At 38.7% G+C, this 20,711-nt stretch overlaps 1 protein-coding gene across 2 annotated transcripts in view; it reads left to right on the plus strand.

Moving 5' to 3' along the window:
• Positions 1 to 20,711, plus strand: part of UTRN (utrophin) — a 365,977-nt gene that overhangs the window by 232,738 nt on the left and 112,528 nt on the right. For both annotated transcript variants that reach the window (XM_039382610.1, XM_039382611.1), the window contains 2 exons: positions 2,341 to 2,513; positions 10,098 to 10,254. In XM_039382610.1, the coding sequence (XP_039238544.1) occupies positions 2,341 to 2,513; positions 10,098 to 10,254 (330 nt within the window). The remainder of the gene's footprint in view (positions 1 to 2,340; positions 2,514 to 10,097; positions 10,255 to 20,711) is intronic.

Genomic DNA, 20,711 nt, shown 5'->3' on the forward strand with positions numbered 1-20,711 from the left:
AGGACAATACCTGAATAAAAATCCGGATCTCTTATATTATTGTGGGAGAATAACTAATTTATTGTGTCCATCTCTTGCCATTAGTAATTTTTCACATCCCACCTTCTTGCTGCTCTTCTTCCATGTGCACATTGATGTGGGGTATTTTATTTGAATTTCTCTCCATCTTCTTTTGTGAACTGCGATTAATTTACATTCATTAACTTTATCAGTCCTATTGGTTTATCCATCAGCAGGCAGTGCTTTTTTTCCCCCCTGGAAAATGGAAATCAGAAAAGAGAAGGAGAACTTAATTAGCAAACTTTATTCTCTGAACTGAGTTGTGTCAACACTGCCATCACAGATGAGACTCAAGAATGTGAACAGCAGATTTACTGTGCCTTAACCAATATAACATAGTAACTGGGAAATGCAAGAATCAAACCCTAGTTTGAAAGGAACGTTATTGAGCATGTATGCCAAAGTGTCCTCTCAGGTATAATCAAAGAATGTTTTATGAAGGTTCTAGAATGAATGGTTTTAAAATTAATATTGTGATTGTAGAATGGAAGATTAGAGATCAATTTGTTTTCAGTGAAGTTGTGTTCTGTGACTTTGAAGAGGTAAAGAAATATATTTGTCATGATCAGGCTTTTGTAGCACAGATTACTGTACAATCAGAATTGTAACTGCTGTATGTGATTGTACCTCCTGCTATGTGGGATTGAGTTGGTTTTCACTGCATCTACATGTGTTGGAGATGTAAGGACAGGAGCTGCAAATGTTTTCAGATAAGCATCTAATTGAGCTAATGACTCTATCTTATTTTGGTTGGTTGATTATCAGACCCTTCCATTTTACTTTTTTGTTTTAAATGTCATTGTTTGTATCTATGTTCAGAATGGTGATTTTTATCAGGTGTTTCAAAGACAGCAAAAGTGTCTTTTTACCTGTTTTAGAATAGTGAATCTCAGGGCAAAGATTAGGTGGTTGTCCAAAGTCACATAGTAGCTTATCTGGACAGCCAGACCTTTGCTGATGCCTCCCTCTCTCAACTCCTTCCCCACTGCCCCATCTCTCCTCCCCCCACTTCTCCAGCTGTATCCTGACTTCTTTTTGCTTTCTTCCCTAATTCAGGAAAGCTTTCATGCTATCTCAAATTCATAGCTACTTGACACTTTCATTTGTAGATGTTCAAGCAGCCATTCTAAGATGAAGGACTACATCTTTAGGATGGGGAGGTACAAGAGCCCCCTCCTGTTCTGCTTTTGGCAGCAGATGGTTATTACTGAGGCGCTGACTGGAAGAATAAAAGCCTTTAAGGGATTTCAGTTACTTAATTTCTTCCTTTGCTAAAGAAGTTTATGTACATCTGCATCAAGTTCCTGTCATAATCTTTGGTGATTAATCTCCTGTTGAGACAGCCAGTACTCCTCCTGGCTTTCCACACATTTACATTGCTTTATTAGAGTACACATAGATGCATGGATGCCAGAAAGCATTGGTGGTGATGCAGGAAGTTTTATTTGCTCTTATAATGTGTTTTAAAAATAATACTGAGCTCAGTTAGATGAAGACAACATCTGTAATGTGCTTCTTGAGGCAGATGGTAGATGAGAGAATAACATGGGTATAATTTCTAAGGGGAGGAGAAATGAGTCAGCTAAATGAAAATCACAAGCACTTTTTTCTTTTCAGTATTTACTGTGAAATTCAGATTGTAATACCTCCTGCTGTTTTATGTCTACCTCTCCATATATTTCAGGCCATGGTGTACAATAGTTTAATTGTAAAAATGTACCTGTGGTTGTCGTAGTCATCTAGCTGCAATTTAAGGATACAGATTTTAGTGAAAAGCTTTCATTACGTATGACCTAAAGTATTACATAGAGTCTGAATTTTACTAGACTGTGTAAGGTTTCTGGAATGTTTTGTTTCAAAGAAGAAAGAGCCAACATAGACAGCTACGGCTATATCTGTGTAATTTTTGAAAAGGAAATGACTTCTAGAGCATTTGCAAATGCCACACTGTGTGAAATGCGTGGGTGAGCAGTAGACAATTAGTTACCTTCAGTGCTACAAAACATAACACCACAGAACTTTGTGTTTTTAGTTCTATTTCCTGTATCACAGTCTTGGATGACTTTCTGACTCCTTTTCTCACACTTAAGGAGGCTAGACCTTTTATAGTGACGTTAATAAGGTTGCAGGTTTTCTCGTCTGCATCTTTCATCAGGGTCACCCAAGAAACTCAGAATACGCACTCTGTCCTAGTGCTTTTAGCACTACTGATGAGAATAAGGTCTCCCCTCCTTTACTTACAGAACTAAGATGTTTGAACTTTTCTTGCTGGTATTTCAGGACATCCAAGCTGAGATTGATGCCCACAATGACATCTTTAAGAGCATTGATGGAAACAGACAGAAGATGGTGAAAGCCTTGGGAAACTCTGAGGAAGCTGCTCTGCTCCAGCACCGGCTTGATGACATGAACCAGCGCTGGAATGACCTGAAGGCGAAGTCAGCTAACATCAGGTGAGTAACGAAAACATCAAGATGTGAATGGGGCACAGTTCGGTCTTCTAAAAGGCTTGAGAAATATGATCTCAGCAATGAAGTGAAATATCTATTCTCTTTCATAAAGGACCTCTGAGTGCAAATATAAACTTGTTCACCAGGTAGGCTTAACTACTTCTTCTTGTCTCTCTAGAGCTCCATGGTCATTACTTGCCAATCTTGTACTAAAATTTTGAGAAAGTAAATTGAGTTTTATCTTGTTGTGTATCAATAGCAATGTCAGTGAAATAATTCTCTGAATCTGCAGTTACTTTGAGGAAAAATCAGGAGTTTTTGTTTTTACAAAAACTACAAACTAAAATTAGTAGTTTACTAGGACTTGCATCTTCAGTGTCTTGTTCCATTTAATTGGTATTAGATTTTTTTAATTGCTGCTATTCAATTAAGAAATGTTTTCAAATACTTACTAATTAAGGAATGCATTTTACAGTTTTTTGACCCTATCGGTGCCAAGCTCAAGTGTAGTAATTGTTAAAAGTTTGTGATGTAATTTCTGAAGTAGGTATGGCCATATTCATTAATATGAATCAAATTCTACATGGAAATGAATTACATGGAAAATAGTTTCTAGAGCTTTTAATTCCAACTGCTTACTTGTTCGTTTAAGAAAATTCTTGTTTTAATAGAGCAGGACAGTGTTAAGTGTTCATATGAATTTTTGGAAGGCCAGAAAAAAGAGCTGAGCTTGAAATTCAGGAAAAAGAGTTTGAGAGTGAGATGGAAGGGAAAACGAAAATGAAACAGGTAAATCAGCTCTGTGAAAGCCCACAGGTACCAAAAAACCAAAGGAATAAAGCAGTTTGGTGTGGGGGCTTAGAGACTGGCTCCATGACGTAAGTAGTTTAATGCAAGAGCTGTTAAACTTGGCTTGTTATGAGCTCTACTCACAAATAAGTCAGTGTGAGAGAAAGATGAAAACATGGTCTTAAGAGAGTAATTTATCAACTGTGGAGTCCTAGCAAGAACCATTCAGTTGCTTGACCATTCCTAGGATTGGTCATAATTTGGGAGAAATTTGTGGCCAAGAAATTGTGAGCCTTCAAGCCATTTACTGTGGACAGCTATGAGTTCCAAGGCTGTAATATAGAAACAGCGATTGTGCAGTCAATGCTCAGAAAAGTGGGAATACATGCTTTTCTGAATACAGACCCATTTCACTTCTGTGTAGATATGGCATGTATATCCCAGTGGGCAGCATTAATGTGTTTGTTGCTCTGCTGGTACCTGCAGTGCTGCAGAGCCACGTCACTGAGCTCAAAGTGGAAGATAGGCAAGGAAGAGAATACTGGTGCAAATCTAAGGCAAGTAAATTAACCTTTCAAATCTCAGTCACTACTGAAAAGAGCATAGTATTCTGAGTTCCTGTATTTTGCACTATTCTTTGATTGCAGACCACTTTTCTAACTTGTGCAAGTGTCCTAAAAGCTTTCACAGGGAAATAACAAAGCACAGAACTGTTATGAAGTCTGTTTGCCTTTAATTTTTGCCTTCTTGGTGTATCTTTTTACAAGGATGAATTGGAAAGCAAAACTGTTTGGATGAGTATAGTGAGCACAACATATAACTGTGTTAGATGCTGGGGATAGTGTGAGTTAGTCACTGTGTTGAGTTTACTTCCTTGCTACTGTAACTAAAGAGAGTTGCAAACTGGAAAAGTAGCATTCTTGTGGCATATTTTTAAATGCATGGAAGGTGTGTAAACCTGTACTTGTAGTGAGTATGACACCACCTGAGAGGACTATATCTCTCCTTGGAATTACTTTAGACTTATTCATACTTCTTTCTTTTTCTCTATTATCTTATTCCCAGGAACAAAACACAGCTACAGATTTCTGGGAGCCTGCATTTTAGTGCCAAATGTTTAGGAAAGATTATTTTCTCCTGGGGCAGGAGGTGTGAGGATGTTAGTGTTTGGGGGAGGGTAGAGGTAAGAATTTGGGAGAAATGGACAAGGAGTATATTTAGACCACCCACCAATTGCTTTTTATTCCACATGTTCCCTTGTCACTCAGCAGGAAAAGTCCTACCTCCACAGCAGAATCAAAAGCTGAGGTGGTCTCCAGCTGTGAAGAGAGCCTCTCAGAGTCAACAGAAGAGGAATTGTGTCGGAGTTGCTGTTCTTCTGGATGATTTTATTAGGCTGGGAGGAAGGGGGATGTTCTCTATCTGGTCAGTTGGATGGGAGCATCTGTGTTTTTCAGGCTCATTCAGAATTCCCTTAGGAGTGCTTTTGAATACCAGGTGGTTGATGCTGGTGAATATTTGTGCTCCAACCAATGCTCAAAATGAATCATCTATAACTGACCTCTATTTTGATTAGATTCTTAAGCCATGACTTGACCTGGTAAATCACCAAGATTGCCAATTCTTTTGTCATGCGAGCACAAACACCTGAAGCTTTGTTTGCAGATTGTTTATTAGTAGAAGTACCAATTCCAAAACAAAGGCCAGAAGTCCTGACTGAGAAGAAAGACACCCAAGAAATATTTCAGAACTTCAGCATAGTTTATTTTCTCTTTTTGATAATGTCTGTATGGCAAATATAAAGGTGATACTAAAACTTTACATTGAAACCCAAATCGGAGCATATCTTTGTTCCTTGCTCCTATGCAGCATTTGCTTTGAATGGGGTTTGCTGAATGCGTGTCTTTGCTCCCCAGGAGAATTGAATGCTTCTGTCTACTCTTCAGCTGCTGCATCTTGCTTTTATTTTCAGTATGGCTTTTGTAAGGTTAGAAGGGTAATATTCAGGAAAAATCCAGGCTGATGTGATATATTTTTTCTCTTTTTGTTTTTTTCCTTTTAATGCCTTTCTGAACTTTCAAGAGAGAGGTTAGCTCACTTAGTGCTCAAGGAAAAATTTTCAGGTCCCTATTAGTGTAGTCAGTTTCCTCCCCACCCCTCACTGCTCTACCCCTGAAAGATTAACTTGCACTTGGCTTTGAAGCCATGTACTAGTGAAGTTTTGCTCCTGTCATTAATCTCTCATGCACACAAATAGTGGTAAATTACAATGCATTTAATCTAGTATCATATCCCATATAATTTACATTAATATCAAACTAGTTTTTTCACTTATTAATATTGCACTCTATGTCTCCCTTAGATTGTCCTTTAATTAATTGCAGGAGTTTTTTCCCTCCTTACAAAGCTCCAATTTATTTTATATGCAAGAATTCTGCTTAATAAATAGAGCAGAAGCCTCAGAGTGCTGATTTTTAGAGGTGAGAGCTGCTTATATATATGTGCTAGGGACAGTAATAAGTCATGATGAACAGAGATTTCACTATTGAAAGTACGGAATGCTATAGATCTGAACGCTTTAATTCACAAAATCACAGAATATGCTGAGTTGGAGGGGACGCACAAGAATCATCGAGTCCAACCCTGAGCCCTGCACCAAGGGTCACACCATGTGCCCGGGAGTATCATCTGAATGCTTTGAACTCAGGCTTCATGCTTCCCTGGGGAGCCTGTTCAGTGCCCAGCCACCCTCTGGGTGAAGAACCTTTTTCTAACATCCAGCCTAAACCTCCCTTGATACAACTTCGGGCCATTCCCTTGGGTCCCATAACTGATTACCACAGAGAAGAGATCAGTGCCTGTCCCTCCCCTTCTCCTCACGAGAAAGTTGCAGGCTGCAACGAGGTCTCTCCTCAGTCTCCTCTTCTCCGGACTCAACACACCAAGTGACCTCAGCAGCTCCTCACATGGCTTCCCCTCAAGGCCCTTCACAATCCTTGTGGCCCCTCCTTTGGACACTCTCTAATGGTTTAATATTTTTCTTATATTGAGATGCCCAAAACTGCACACAATATTCAAGGTGTGGCTATACCAGTGCAGAGCAGAGTGGGACAATTACCTCTCTTGACCAGCTGGCGATGCTTTGCCTGATGCGCCCCCAAACATGATTGGCCCTCCTGGCTGCCAGGGCACTGCTGACTCATCTTCAACTGGCTGTCGACCAGGACCTCCAGGTCCCTTTCCTTGGCACTGCTTTCCAGAATTCTCATTCCCTAGTTTATACGAACATCCAGGGTTGCTGCATCCCAGGTGCAGAATCTGGCACTTTTCCTTGTTGAACTTCATGTGGTTGGTGATTGCCTAGCCTTCTAATTTGTTGAGGTTTCTCTGCAGGGCCTCCCTGCCTTCAAGGGAGTCAACAGCTCCTCCCAGTTTTGTGTCATCTGCAAACTTGCTTAGTATCCCTTCCAGTCCTGTGTCCAAGTCATTTATGAAGATGTTGAAGAGCACAGGGCACAAGATGGAGCCCTGTGAACCCCACTAGTGACAGGTCACCAGTCTAATGTTACCTCATTCACTATTACCCTCTGTGCTTGACCTGTGAGCCAATTGCTCGCCCGCTGCTTGATGTGTTTATTCAGCTGTGTGCTGGACATTTTGTCGAGAAGGATCCTGTGAGAGACAGTGTCAGAAGCTTTACTGAAATCCAGAAAGATTGTCAACTTGCTTTCCTTGATCAACTTGGTGGGTTATCTTGTCATAGAAGAAAATTAGGTTTGATAAGCAGAACTTTCCTCTCATGAAGCTGTGCTGGCTGTGACCAATGACTGTGTTGTCTTTCAGGTGTTTTTCAGTACTTCCCAGAATAATCTTCTCCATAACTTTACCAGGCATTGAAGTGAGATTGACAGGCCTGTAGTTTCTGGAGTCCTCCTTCTTTCCCTTCTTGAAAATCAGGACAATGCTGGCCAGCTTCCAGTCAGCTGGGGCCTCTGTGGATTCCCAAGACAGCTCAAAAATCATTGAGGGAGGTTTTGCAGTGACATCAGTCATCTTTTTGAGGGTTCTGTGATGAATCCCATCAGGCCCAATGGATTTGTAGGGATCCAGCTGGAGCAGGAGATCCCGCACAGTTTTAGGGTTGACTGGGAGTCGATCATTCTCACAATCATGGTTCTCCGGTTCAGGGCACTGAGACACCCTTGGTCCTTCATCTGTGTTGAAGACCGAGGCAAAGAAAGCGTTAACACCTCTGCCTTGTCTGTGTCCCTGTCTGTGAGGTGACCATCCTCATCCTGTAAAGGGCTGATGATATTTCTATACTGCCTATTGCCATTAATATACTTGAAAAAACTCTTTATTGTCCCCCACATTTCTGTCCAGCTTCAACTCCAGTTGAGCTTTGGCCACACAAATTTTCTCCCTACAGCAGCAAGCAGCATCTCTGAATTCTTCCCATGTCACTTGACCTTGTGTCTCCTGGACACACACCTTCCTTCTTTGCCTTATCTCCAGAGAAAATCCCTGCTCAGCCAAGCCAGCCTTCTGCCTCACCTGCTTGACTTCCAGAATCTGGGAACTGCTGGTCCTGTGGCTTTAGGATGTGATGTTTGCAAAGTGACCAGCACTGATGGACCCCAGCACCTGGAAAAACATTTTTCAATAGGACCTTCTTTACTAATTCCCTGAGCAACCTGAAGTCTACTCTCCTCATGTCTAGAATTGAGGTTTTCCTGGCACTTTTCCTACTGTCAGCAGAGATTTCAAACTCGATTACTTCATGGTCACTGTGACAAAGATGGCCACCAATCTCCACTTTGCTCAGAAATTCATAAAGGTGTTTTATTTTTTCAACCATCAGAGTCTTAACAGCAGAACTGTAAATTCAAATGTGGACTGCCTTGGCTTAGATGAGAGGACAATGTCTCTCTGCTACCTGATTAATAGGCGGTATAACTGTTTTCACTTCCAGAAAGAAGGGCCAGTTCTGAGTACCTAACACCTGAGGTTAGCGTATAAACAAAGCTTTGCAGTTTGGTATTTTGGAGAACACTTTTGACACAATGTCGAGCTAGTTGTGAAAAAGAGAAGGCAAACACTGTATGTGGATTAGCCCATGCTGTTGGGAGCGTGTGCCTGGGTGTGTCTAGAGTCTTCCTGGCCATCTATGGTGCTTGCTCCAGCTGTGAAGCAGGTACCTTGTGCACTAACTTGCTGTAGAGTTCATAAATGCCTGTATGGAAAGAAGACTTTGGTTGCCTTGAAAGTAGTTTTGGTTAGCGAGTATTAAAGAACTGTAAAAAGATCAGGAGAGTGGAGACGGTACATTGCACTCACGAGCTGCTGGCCTGCAAACCAAGGCCTGTGGCAATATCTTGCTTGTAATTTACTGCATGGTGGGATGCTGACTCAGCTGTTCAGGCCTGAGCTACAGGGAGCTGGCTTCAATTCAGTGTTGAGGGAAGGGTATCAGTGAGAGCAATAAAGGACAGTAGAAACCATAGTGCACAAGACTGTAGGCAGTAAAATGTTGCTTCTAGCAAGTACTTCAATTTTATATTTTTTTCCCAAATAGTTGCCCAAGTGCTTTCCTTCACTGGAATGAAGGAGAATAGATTCCTCTTCATAAAGATAGTTTATCCTTTCCAGAAATGTGATTTTTTTTAATTTTTTTTTTTTGCTATGTATTTTTCTCTCCTCATACACTCTTACCTGACTGCTTTATTGGTTCATCTATCCTAGTATCGCTGGGAGATCTCAGTGTGGCCAAACCTAAGCTTGTGTTGAAATTAACCTTGCAGCACATCATCCCTTCAATCTAAATATTGTCATATTAGTCCCAAACATTCACTCAAATGCCATTTGAGATGATAATACAAGAGAAGTCAGTTGAAAGTTTCAAGATGTGAGTCACAGTGAATCAGAAAAAAAAAATAACCAGCAATGTGCAAAATAGGAAAGGGAGTAGAGTTTAGTTCATTCCTCCATCAGAAGCAGGGCAGGAATTTGCAGAGCTGGTGGCAGACTACAGTGAAAAGCATTCAGCTCTACTCCATCACCTATGTGGAGAAAAAAATTGTTGTTTACTGCTATAAACTAAGCACATGCTGATCTTGAATGATTCCATAACATAGAATGACTGCAGTAAAAGAGGAGTAGCTAGTCCCTGTTGAAGATTTCAATGCATCTTTTAGACACTTGAGGGAGAGGACATCAAGTCAAGGTATTTTGAAAAGTATAGAAAAAGTATTGTGGAATTAGACTTTTTTTTCATCAGCTAAACCAAGGAACAACAGATTTACGGTGTTAATCCTCTAGTAATTCACCACTGACTAAAGATGATGTATTAAATAACCTATATTACTTATTGATACGTTCAACAGCACAAGCAATTTGCTGTTGATCACTGCTGGAAGAACTTGCTACTTTTTGCTTCTTGAGAGTCAAGGTCCTCGCATGAAAGAGTTCAGTTCTGCAGTGCTTTAGCTCAGAACATGACGCTTGTGATTCACGTGCAACAGTGGTGAAGTCACAACAAAACACAGCATTCCTTTATGTTGCTTAAACATGAAGTGTTCAAGGTTTTAGATGAGTTAAAGCATCAGGTACATTTGTCTGTTTTCCCCTATTTCTCCTTTGCTTATTTTGATTTGCTGTGCAAAGTATTTTAAGTACAGGGTTTTTTAACACAAAGTTGCTTTGCACTTGAAATATTCTTATCTTACTGATGGAGTAATTTTGTTTATTGCATGGTTTTGCTATTCAGGGCTTTAAAGATGCTTTAATGTTGTTTCACAGGGCTCACTTGGAGGCCAGTGCAGAGAAATGGAACAGATTGCTGACATCCCTGGAAGAGTTAATCAAATGGCTGAATGCGAAAGATGAAGAACTGAAAAAGCAAATGCCTGTTGGAGGGGATGTTCCAACCTTACAGCAGCAGTATGACCACTGCAAAGTAAGTTGCTTAAGCTTTATAGACAAATAAGCTACTGTGAATTATCGAATGAAGCAAATTTTTGAACAGGATAAATGATGAATACTTCCTAGTGACTAATTTCTCCACTTCTTTTGCTTCCACCCTTACCCAGTAAAACACAACTGAGACACTCTCTATAAAATTTCATCTAAAGGATTTCTGAGACACATACTCAGTTTCCTGATATTTTTGGAATCCAGCCAGGTAGAACTGCTATTTTACTCTAAAGTTAAGGAAGGCATACAAAAGTAAGAACTGAACAAGAATTGTGAAAGCAATGTTAAATGAAAGTGCAGGAAATTTATGTCTTTATGGCTTTCTGCATGTTACTAAACTGACCAGTAGTATCATCCCCCTACCCATGCAGATTTATACTGCAAAGGTGACTCAAAACTGTTTTTGAGAACTAAAACTTACCTCTTCCTTGTACTGTTGTAACTATAGCATGCTGTTCTAGTTTTCTGACTTTGGTACTCCTGTTCTGGTTTTTTACATAATAGGGTATTAATTTCTACATACTTTTTGATAGTAAAAAACTCTGTTGCATCTACAGCATTTCTTCATTCATGTAGCCTGTAGAGTCTGTCTCACCAACTCTGATCAGTAATTAAGTTCGAATGGTTTCACCACTGGAAAAATTCATTCTAGTAAAGCCAGTTCCATCTTATCTTCATATTTGTTCATCTGTGTGGTGTAAATAGGGATGGAGAACAAATGCAGCTTTACATAGCTAATTGCATGACAACTGTGTTGCTCTCGGCCAACACTACACTTACATCTTTTCTGCTTTGGTGTTTAGTGAGGGCAAAAATTGAATTTGGAAAACCTTAGTAATACAGAAATACTTGGAGTACTGTGGGATACTACAGAAAATGTAGTCTGACACAAGCAGCATTCTGTGACTCAATTCCAAAATAGAAGAGCATAAGGAAATCTGCATATGTTTCTCCTTAATTTAGTCTTTTAAGATACATTTATTAGCATAAACTCAGGATCTTTGTTTCTTGAGAGTTCATCTCTTCTTGTTCTTATCCACTTAAAGCATCATGCTCTGTTTGTAGGCACATCTGCTGTGAATATTTACTAATGATCAAATAGTAGATTAGTAGTGCCAGAGTACAATAAAAGGCTGTAATAAATCCAAATACATTTTGAAGGAGGTCAGTGGAAGGTAATAGATTTCTACAGGTCATTTTCTAAAGACTTGTTTGTGTCTCATGCTAGATTACAGTATGTGCATGATAATAGCAAATAATACTGGTAGAGCTTCTCATCTGAAGATCTCAAATTGATTTATAAGACCGAGGTTTTATACATCATTCCGAAGTTGAAAAATTAAGTGTTAATGGTGCTGGATGGCTCATTTGGATCACTAGTGAACTGTAGCAGTATGAAGGAGAGGGCACCTCTGGGTTGTTTAATCCTTGCCCTTTTATGTTTAAAGAATAACTGATATTTTTTTTATGTGTTGAGGTTAAGACTCTAGTGAGTGCGTTCGGGAGCTTTTGGAGATAATTCTTTCATATTTCAAAAAGGCAATATTCTTGCGGTGTCATGGTGAGTACTGGATATAGTTGTCTGAGTCAAGTATATAATATGAGCTGTATTAATGGTCTGCAATAGCACAAAGTTAAAGCAACCCTGCGTATCACTTTATATTTTTATATACCTATGCAAGCAAGAGCACAGTATGCAATTTGCAAGTATTTCTTAAATTATGACTCGATGACTATTTCTTAGCAGTTATTTTGGTAGGAACCAAAAGATTCCATGGAACCAAAAGATTCCCAGATATCATGTAATGATGCTGTGCTATACCAAACGTGAATTATTAGCACATGGTGTTTGACATTCCATTTGTGTTGCTTATTAGTTATTGCCAGAGGAGGAGAGCTGAATGACAGCTGTCTATTGGTTTGATTCTCCATGGCAGTGCTTCACTGCTGTTTCTTAGCAGACTCATTCCTTACCAAAGCTGGAGTTTGCTAATAAACTTCATTAAGCTGAAAAGTTTTTTTCAGGTTGAAAGTGAAAACTGCATGGTTAAAAAAACCCAAACAACAAAACCCACCAAAACAAACCCCAAACCCCATTAGAAGTGTTTCTTCTGCTTTCTCAGCATGGTTAAGTAATTGACTGATGTGATTAGGATGTTGTATAGAGATGTTCTTGGTTGAGGAACACAATGACGTTTATTTGTGTGATTTTTATTTTCAAAATGTTATGCCAAAACTGCCCTTTCAGTGGATTGTTTATAAAATAACTTTGTCATTCCATGCTGTCAGTTACTCTGTGCCTTGTGGTGGATATCACTGGCCAGTGTCACTTGCTTTGCCTTTAAGGTGCTCCGTGTGTAGTCTGTGTTAAACTGGGAGTTTTCAGTGGAGATTTGAGGTGCAACTGTATGAGATGAATATTGCAGAGATATGACTTGATTTCTCTCTTTCCAAAGGATACTCCATTTATTCCACCTCTCATCAGTGGCTCTCCTGCTACTTTTTTTAACGTTTCTTTGCCCATGCTTCAAGCATTAAACCACCTAAACATTTCATTTTATTTTGTAAGATTACTTTTAATCAATTTTTTTTAATGATTCCGTGTTGAGCTTCTGCAGCACAAATGGGTCTTGAAGTGGTTCTCCCAGGTCTGTCTGAGCAAGGTTTGGGTGCCTCTGATCTCCTCTTTCATTTAGTTTCACATCTGAGTGTTGCTTTGAAGTTGTCCTTTGGCAAATTGAACAGTTCAGTACCTCATTTTATCTCCACTACTCTGTGACCCATTTTCTCTTATTTCCAACTTGCTTACCTTATCTTGTCCTTGCTGGTACTTCAAAATGTAAGTGGTGAAACAGTGGCTCAGCTCTGTAAGATGTGCCCCCATGTTAGTCTCATCTCCTTCCCTTTATTGTTCTGGGTTCTTAATCCTTCTTGTGTTAGCATTGCTTTTTGCCTCTGGTTACTCAATAATTGTTGTTCTTATTAACCTCCTCTCTTTCCCCTCAAGTACCTAAGATGACTTGTTTGCTTCAGCTTAATGGCACTAATTCTATTGGTCCTGCCCTCTGTTAGTATCTCCCTCACTCAGCATTTGGCTTCAGCAGTGCCAGATAAATAAATACAGTACTTGTGACAGTTTGGGTTAGCTCACATTGTTTATGTGCTACTGAGGTGTGTTTGGCCAGGAGGAAATAAATGTTTTGCCATTTGATATTTAATTTTGTTTTTGTTTTAAATATCACTTCTTCTCTTACGCTTTGAAAGCAAACATGACCAACAGCAATGTTAATAAGCTGAATAAAGGCTACAGATTTAGCCTGTATTTCCCAGATTAACAGAAATGTTTCAGGATGTAGCAAATATTTATAAATTTTGGACTGTTTTTTGTGTTGTTCAGCCAAACTTCCCTCATCTGTGGTAGTTCATAGTCTTATCACATACTAAATGCTAAGTGCAGTCAAGCAATAGCACATCCAGTCTGGGTGTTGAGTGTTGCTCTGATGTTGCAGGGGGCAGGGCAAGAGGAAGTTTAAATAAGGATGCATTAATTTCCTGTTTTAATTATTCTCAAAATTTCTTTGTCTTTGAGAGTGGGCTCTAGAGCAGTTCTGAGAATACTGGAAAGTTATTAAATGCTTTGGGATGCTGAGAGGAAGTTTAAAAGTACCAGAGTTGAAAAGTTGTTCATATGGAGTGTAGCTATAGCTGAGTCTACATTCATAAGTCTGGAACAACAGGGAATGATTTATAGGGAAAAGAAACTGAAGGCAGCTACCTTTTCAGAGTTTATTGCCAGGTTTTTTTGCATTATTTCAGTTTCTCACTGTTTCTAGTCCTTTTCAGCTCTTGTTTCACTTCCATTCTGTTCTTTATCAGTCTTCCTTTTAAATATTTATGTAGGACTTTAAAGTGTGTGATGCAAAGTTTGATCAGCTGCATAGACTAGGGGAAAAAAACCCAAACACCGAATCACCGAAACCAATAAAACAAAAACAGCACCCCACGCCCACTCCCCTTAGCCCCCTGAAAGACCACCCTTATGTGCATATTTTAGTATACCAGAAAAGCCACAAAAATACAATGAAAAATCAGTGGCTGGTTTTGTGCATGTGGAAATACCTAGAGTCACACCTGTGTAGAAGAGGAGGCAACACAAATGTTGACATCTGGTTCATTGGAGATGCGCTGAGAGCTTTATATCTCACTTTTCCACTGGAAGAGTTCCTGACTGTAGCTTTTTGAAAGTATGCTTTTGCTAAAATACAAAGCCTACCTAAATGGTATAAGTCACTGTGGTTTAGCTTTCAGAGAGAGAACCAGGACATTTCAAATTAAGCAGAAATGGGTACCCTCCTGCATAAATCCAGTTGGCATGTGTCTGCATAAATGAACAAATGTCTAACTAATGTTAAATAATGCATGCATCTTGGATCAAATAGATGCTTAACTTAGCTTCATTTGAGCTCAGAATGAATTGGCCAAGGACCTGTGAATGTTTGATTGGTAACTTTATGTCTATGGATAGGTCATTAATATTTCAGATACTCTTCAAACTTTTGGGGGTTACTGTCTATGTTTCACACTTGGTTTGTTAAAGTAATCAAATGATGGAACTTCCAAGTATTTCTTTCTGTTTTACTTAACTGTTGTTACTTTATCAAAAGTGCTAGCATAGTCAACTGGAAACTGCTTTCTACTTATTGTTATACCTTCAGGATGCCTGTAATTGCATTGTTCTCTTTACCAGCAGGAAAAGTCTGTGAGGAAAAAAAACATTTTTCTAGCCTTAACTTTTCTGTGCTCGCTCGGATTTCCTGTCTGACTTTGGGCAATGGGCTTATTCTTAAATTAATTCCTACTTAGTTATTCTAGATTTGTTTTTCTTGGATATTTTCTGTATTAAAATCTGCTTCCATGTTAGAAACTGTTAAATCTAAGAATGAAAAGATAAGCATTATGGTATCGGTGCTGCTCCTGTCTATGCTCTTAATTATAGTCTAGAAAGGGTTTTATTAATTTGTTAGTCATCACATAAGACATGAAGCATGCATGAAATGTGTGCTGCTTAGAGGTGGTCAGCCATGTTGCTGAAATACTAATTTTGACTGAGATGTGAGCTGTGAGGAGGTGAGAAAGGAGAATTAAACCGTCTATAGTTGGAAGTGGGAGATCAATACATCCTGGTGCTTAGAGGAAGAGCTGCAACTGGTCTGACTGACAAGGGTGTGATTGAAGCAGGAGCTTGAGCACTATGTACTATGCTGTTGTGAAGTGGCTCTTTGAAGTAAGGATGTGGTTTCAGAATCTGCATGCTCTATCAAGAGGGGGAATAGCCTTCCTGATAGTCAATCAGCATTACTGAAGGTTTTAGAGCTCCCTAAGTAAACTTGCAATGGATAAGAGTTTTTTAAGGACTCTTGAAGTTTTAAGTGCTTTGTATATTTGAGAGTCCTGAAGATTAATTATTGTTAAAAAAAAGATTGTACTGCACCAAAAATTTGTACTGTACAAGGGCAGCTTGTTACGTTATAACTGTGAGACTCTTTTCTTTGAGGTGTGTTTAGGAGGAAGAGGTGGAAATTGTGGGTGGAGATATTTTGTTACAGGAGAGTGTAGTTAATGCCTGAAGTTAAATGAGAGTTCTCAAGTGGACCGTCTGACTTAGATCTATTGCTCGCTAAGGATTTACTCAAACTGACTTGTGTGTTACGTGAATGATTCAGGTGTGTGTCACTGCTCTCCTGAGCTTTTTCTCCAAAAGAATGATGTGTAAACAAAAGCATGCCACAAAGAATGAAATGTTAAATTAGGATGCCAGTGCAGTGTATTTTTAACTTTGACAAAAAAAATGTTTCTTCATCTTGCATTTCATCTTGTTCCCAGAAGTGCGGTTGTCTTGTGATAAGTCAGGAAAATTGCAACAGATCAGTACTTAAAATAATAAATAACCTGGATAATGAAAAAACAAATTATTCTGTCACTACTGCACAGTAAAGCAGATTGCCTTATTGTGGAAAAAACAATTCATAAACACCTTTCCAGTACAATAAATAAAATATTTCTGTGGGGTTGCCTTTTTAATACTATCATTTTGATGTATACAGCTCATGTTGCTCTTTTCTGAGGAACCAGTGTCTTATTTATTTTAATCAAAGACTCCTATATAAATTTTTAGAACCTCACTGGATCTTTTGCAAACCACTGAATAAAGTCTATTCTTACTGAAGGTTTTTAGATATCCTCATATACCTAGGAGGACATTCTGACATTGCTGTGGAGAAAAATGTATGTGACAGAAATTAGACTTACACTGCAGAAACAGCACAGCAATCAGCCTTCTTCTTTGTCCTTAAAAGGCTGTGATGAGTCCAGTGCCTCTTTCTCTGGTATCTTGTTTCACATCCCAAAAAACCACTCTTCTTCCATCATTATTAGCAGTGGCCCATCTACTACTAATGAAACCTTGTAATATCTTGATTATTCCGGCACTGGAAATGTACCGGACATCTGTTTTCAGTCCTGTGTCTTGAGCTGCAAGATGATTACTGTCTGTGGCCTGACCTTCAAGGGTGCGCCACAAGCACAGCCAGTGAAGGTGACGGAACACAAGTGTTTTAGTGATTCATTTTTGATCTCTACCCACAAGGCAGCCACTGTTTTCCCTTAGCTACCTGTGTTGTTCATCTTGCAGTGTTCTTCTGACTCCGCTATATCCTTATGGAGGTGAAGTGACTGCTATTGCATGTGATAATTAGGATGAAGTTGCATCAAGGTTTTATGCTGTAGTAAAACACTGGCTTTTTGTCTTGTCCTATCTGATGAAGCTCAATATTTTTGTTTGTTTGTTTGTTTTCAGCTGCACATTAAACAAATCGTTTCAGCTACCTACCTGTATGAAACACCCAAGACTTTTTTTTCTAAGCTGGAACTGCCCAGAGAAGTGTTCAGGGATTTCAGTTTGTCTATGCTTTTTTTTAAAGATCAGTTGGTGTTTCAGTTGCATCAAAAATGCTGAGTACCACTTGAAACCTAAGGGCAATACATGCACAGATGAGCTCTCACACTGGATCACAGAAACAGACTGGTACAAGTAAATGAGACAGGGTGTTTTTCTGAATGCCAGTATTTTTTTTGCTGAGGTCTGTTTTTCCAAAGGCAGAGAGCCAGGAAAAAAACACTGGCACAGCAGCAGTGAATCTGTTTTTCCACCTGGAGGGTGCTGCTAGAGAACCACAGTAATATAGTATCCACTGCCATATTTTTTTCAGGAGCTTTCATAGCCTGTATTAGGTAGAGCTGAAAACTGTTTGTCCTGCTCATACCTTTCATATTCTAACACCAGTTTGAGATTCTTTCTGTGTAGGCACAGAAGCTTCTCATCTCTCCTTGATTTCTCTGTAATCTGTTTTGATAAATAGGACCACTAAGAAGAAACATACTCTATTTAGCAAAACTGTTCACTTGTCATTCAAGGTGTAGAATGGAGCTTGCAGGGATTGCTGAAAATCTTAAGAAACTCTTTATATAACTGATATTGTCCATATGAATTGTGTGCAAGTGCTGTAGAGTTTTATTGTCTTTCGTCGTGTGTTCTCAATGGGCAGAGTCCCCTGTGCATTACTGTTTTGGAGAAACTGAACAAGATCATTAGTTTATGATGCACTCCCTATTCTTAAGTATACACAGAGAGGTTGTTGCTGTGTTAAAATCCTTCTAAAACTGTCTGCATTTGCAGATGGAGACTTGTGAAAAATCTGTTTTATTTTCTGTTAGAACATTTTAATCTAGATCCTGGTTTTTTGCTGGTGCAGGCAGACTTTTTAGGGAAGAAAAATATTTATTCCGGTTAACTCCTGAACTATTGAAACCTCAATCCCTGTTTATTACAGTCAGTAATCCACCCTAGAAACATCAGAAAATCATAAATTGGGAAAATTGTGTTTCCATGGCAACCGCCCACTCATGTTTTCATGCAGATTCTAGAGATTAAAGGCTAGGCTTCAAAATATATGTACAAAATAGGAGAGGGGATGGGGTTCTGCTTTTCTTATACTTTTTTGTTAGTTTAGCCTTTTTGTTTTGTTGCATTTTTGGAATGCAAGGGTAAGTATTGGTTTAATGGGCAAAGTAATCTTGCTGTTAGTTACTTAGCTAATAGTTGCTTCTTGACAGTTACCATACATCTATGTCTTCCAATCTGGTTTTCAGTGAATTTCTCTCCTGCAGGATGGTTGGTCTGAGGGACTGGGAAACTGCTAGGAATGTTACTAGAAGCAGCTTTCTTTTCTGAATGTCTGTCTAGTCTTTCAACTTAATATACCAAAGGGCATCCAAACCAAAAATGATGCTTAAAGATTTGGAACTTTCTTTTTAGGAAAATTGCTGGAGGTTATGTTTGTGCTGACATGCCTTTCCTGCAGTGTGAATTCAGTCTTGCTTTTTAGAAGAGTGTTGTACTGGGTCTGGGATTCCCACTCCTACACTGTCAGCTGCTGGAGGTCCTTACATACCACTTACAGATTTATCCAGATTGGTTAGTTGTTATGGGGAAAAGATTAGTTTTTTTCTTTTAATCACGTTCAGAACCTGAATGCTCATCTTGTGAGGTCAGTAACATGACTGCTTTCCTTGTGTCACTTAAAGTATCATCAGTGATTGTTCACATCAGAAGAGCTTGGGGTTTCAATAGTAAGGTACATAGCACTCTATATAGTGCTATGCCTGATAGGATTGCAGTGTCTGCAGTCATTCCCTAGAGTTACTTTATTTTAATCAATAGTTTACTGAATTCTGTTGACCAAATACTTTAGATAGAAAGTATTTGAGTAGTGAGGTGGTTGTTGCTTATGGGGGTTGGGTTTTTTTAGGTTCGTGTCTTGGTTTTTAGGTGTTTCTTTAGGCACCTTGTTCTGGAAGTAGTGCAATGTTGTTCTCACAATCACCCATTTATTACTAAGAAGCTATTTTACATGCTTGGTTGGTCATCTTATAATTAAGTCCCCTGTAATGTGTGACAACACTTTAAGAGCATCCTGTACAAAATCAAAGTTTTCTCGAGAGTCCTTTCTATCTTGTTGCTTAACGATACTGTAACATTATGTCAGCGCTAGTAGTGAAGCTACTGTTTTCTAAAGTGATTGCAACTGCTTTATATTAACTGGATGTGAAACCTTGTAGCCCACTCTGCCAAATAAGAGAATAGGTGTACAGTAATTTCTGTGACGTGAGCAACCTCTTCTGGTTCTGCGGTGAATGAAGATAAGCCTTAACTCTAGTTTTTGATAGTCAGAGGTGGCATACTATTACTGACTGTGATTATACTAATGTTACATGGCTGCTGTTTGTTATCCTTATACCCTATTTCTCCATAGGACAGATTTTGGGGGCATGTGGGAAGCTGCATAGTTCTACTGAACTTCTGGACAATGTGGGTTGATACTTAAATGCACAGGTGTAGGCTGTAGTGAGAGAGAACATTTCAAACCTCTTCTCAAAGAACTTAATAGCTGCTATTAATACTAATTTATGTATTTTATGGTACAATTTTAATGTTCTAGATGTTTCTTGTTCAATGAATGTGTAAATGGAGAGAAAAAAATATTTATGCCAGTGTGGGATGGTATAACGCAATATGCCAGTGATCTTTCCCAGTCAGTTTCATAATATTGATGTCAGCAATTTTGTTTTTGCGGACAGTATTTATAAGCTTTAGAGATAGTAAACCAAAGCCATAAATCATTAAATAAATGTTTTGATACCTTTATTTTGGGGTTTTTTTGAAGTGAATTATACATTCTGTCTGCATTGCTAAATAATTTTTAGTCTGGACGTCCTAACATAGGTAATGGAATAGATTTAAAAAAAAAAAAACAACGCAGAAGAATTCCTCTCCCTTGAAGCAGCTGGTTTGCAACTTCCATGCTTGAAGAATTTTTAAAATATAAAGTAAAATATCTTGATTAATGAAAGGACTGTGCTTATCATTTTATAAATAGTCATTAAAAATGCCTACTGTTGTAACTGTGATTTAGTTGGGTGTAAATTAAAGTTTTCAATACCAACAGAGACTTCAATAATTGAACCCAATTACTACTTTTATTAGTATATTTTTCATTAAGTTAGTGAAACAAGTCAGTGAGAATTTAATATTACCAGTATCAGAAGAGGGAATAGTAAATGAGATAGTTTAAAAGAAATTGCTGGAACAAATACATCACTTTTTCAGTTAAATATTAGTGCAGTTCATCTAAAATTTTTCTCCTCTTGCTCTACATTTTATACAGTCTACGTTCATTCACCTTGGAATCAACCTGATATGAAGTCTTTATTTTTTCAAGTAACAGTGATTCATACATTTTCTATTTTATGGTTCCATCTTCTTGAGTGATGAATCTGCCTCAGAGGAGATAGGCTAGAAGTTTGTGTAAGCATTCACTACCA

This window comes from Pipra filicauda, unplaced genomic scaffold, assembly GCF_003945595.2.
Source record: "Pipra filicauda isolate LSUMZ 115617 unplaced genomic scaffold, ASM394559v2 scaffold277_size1012519_pilon, whole genome shotgun sequence".
Classification (NCBI taxonomy): domain Eukaryota; kingdom Metazoa; phylum Chordata; class Aves; order Passeriformes; family Pipridae; genus Pipra; species Pipra filicauda.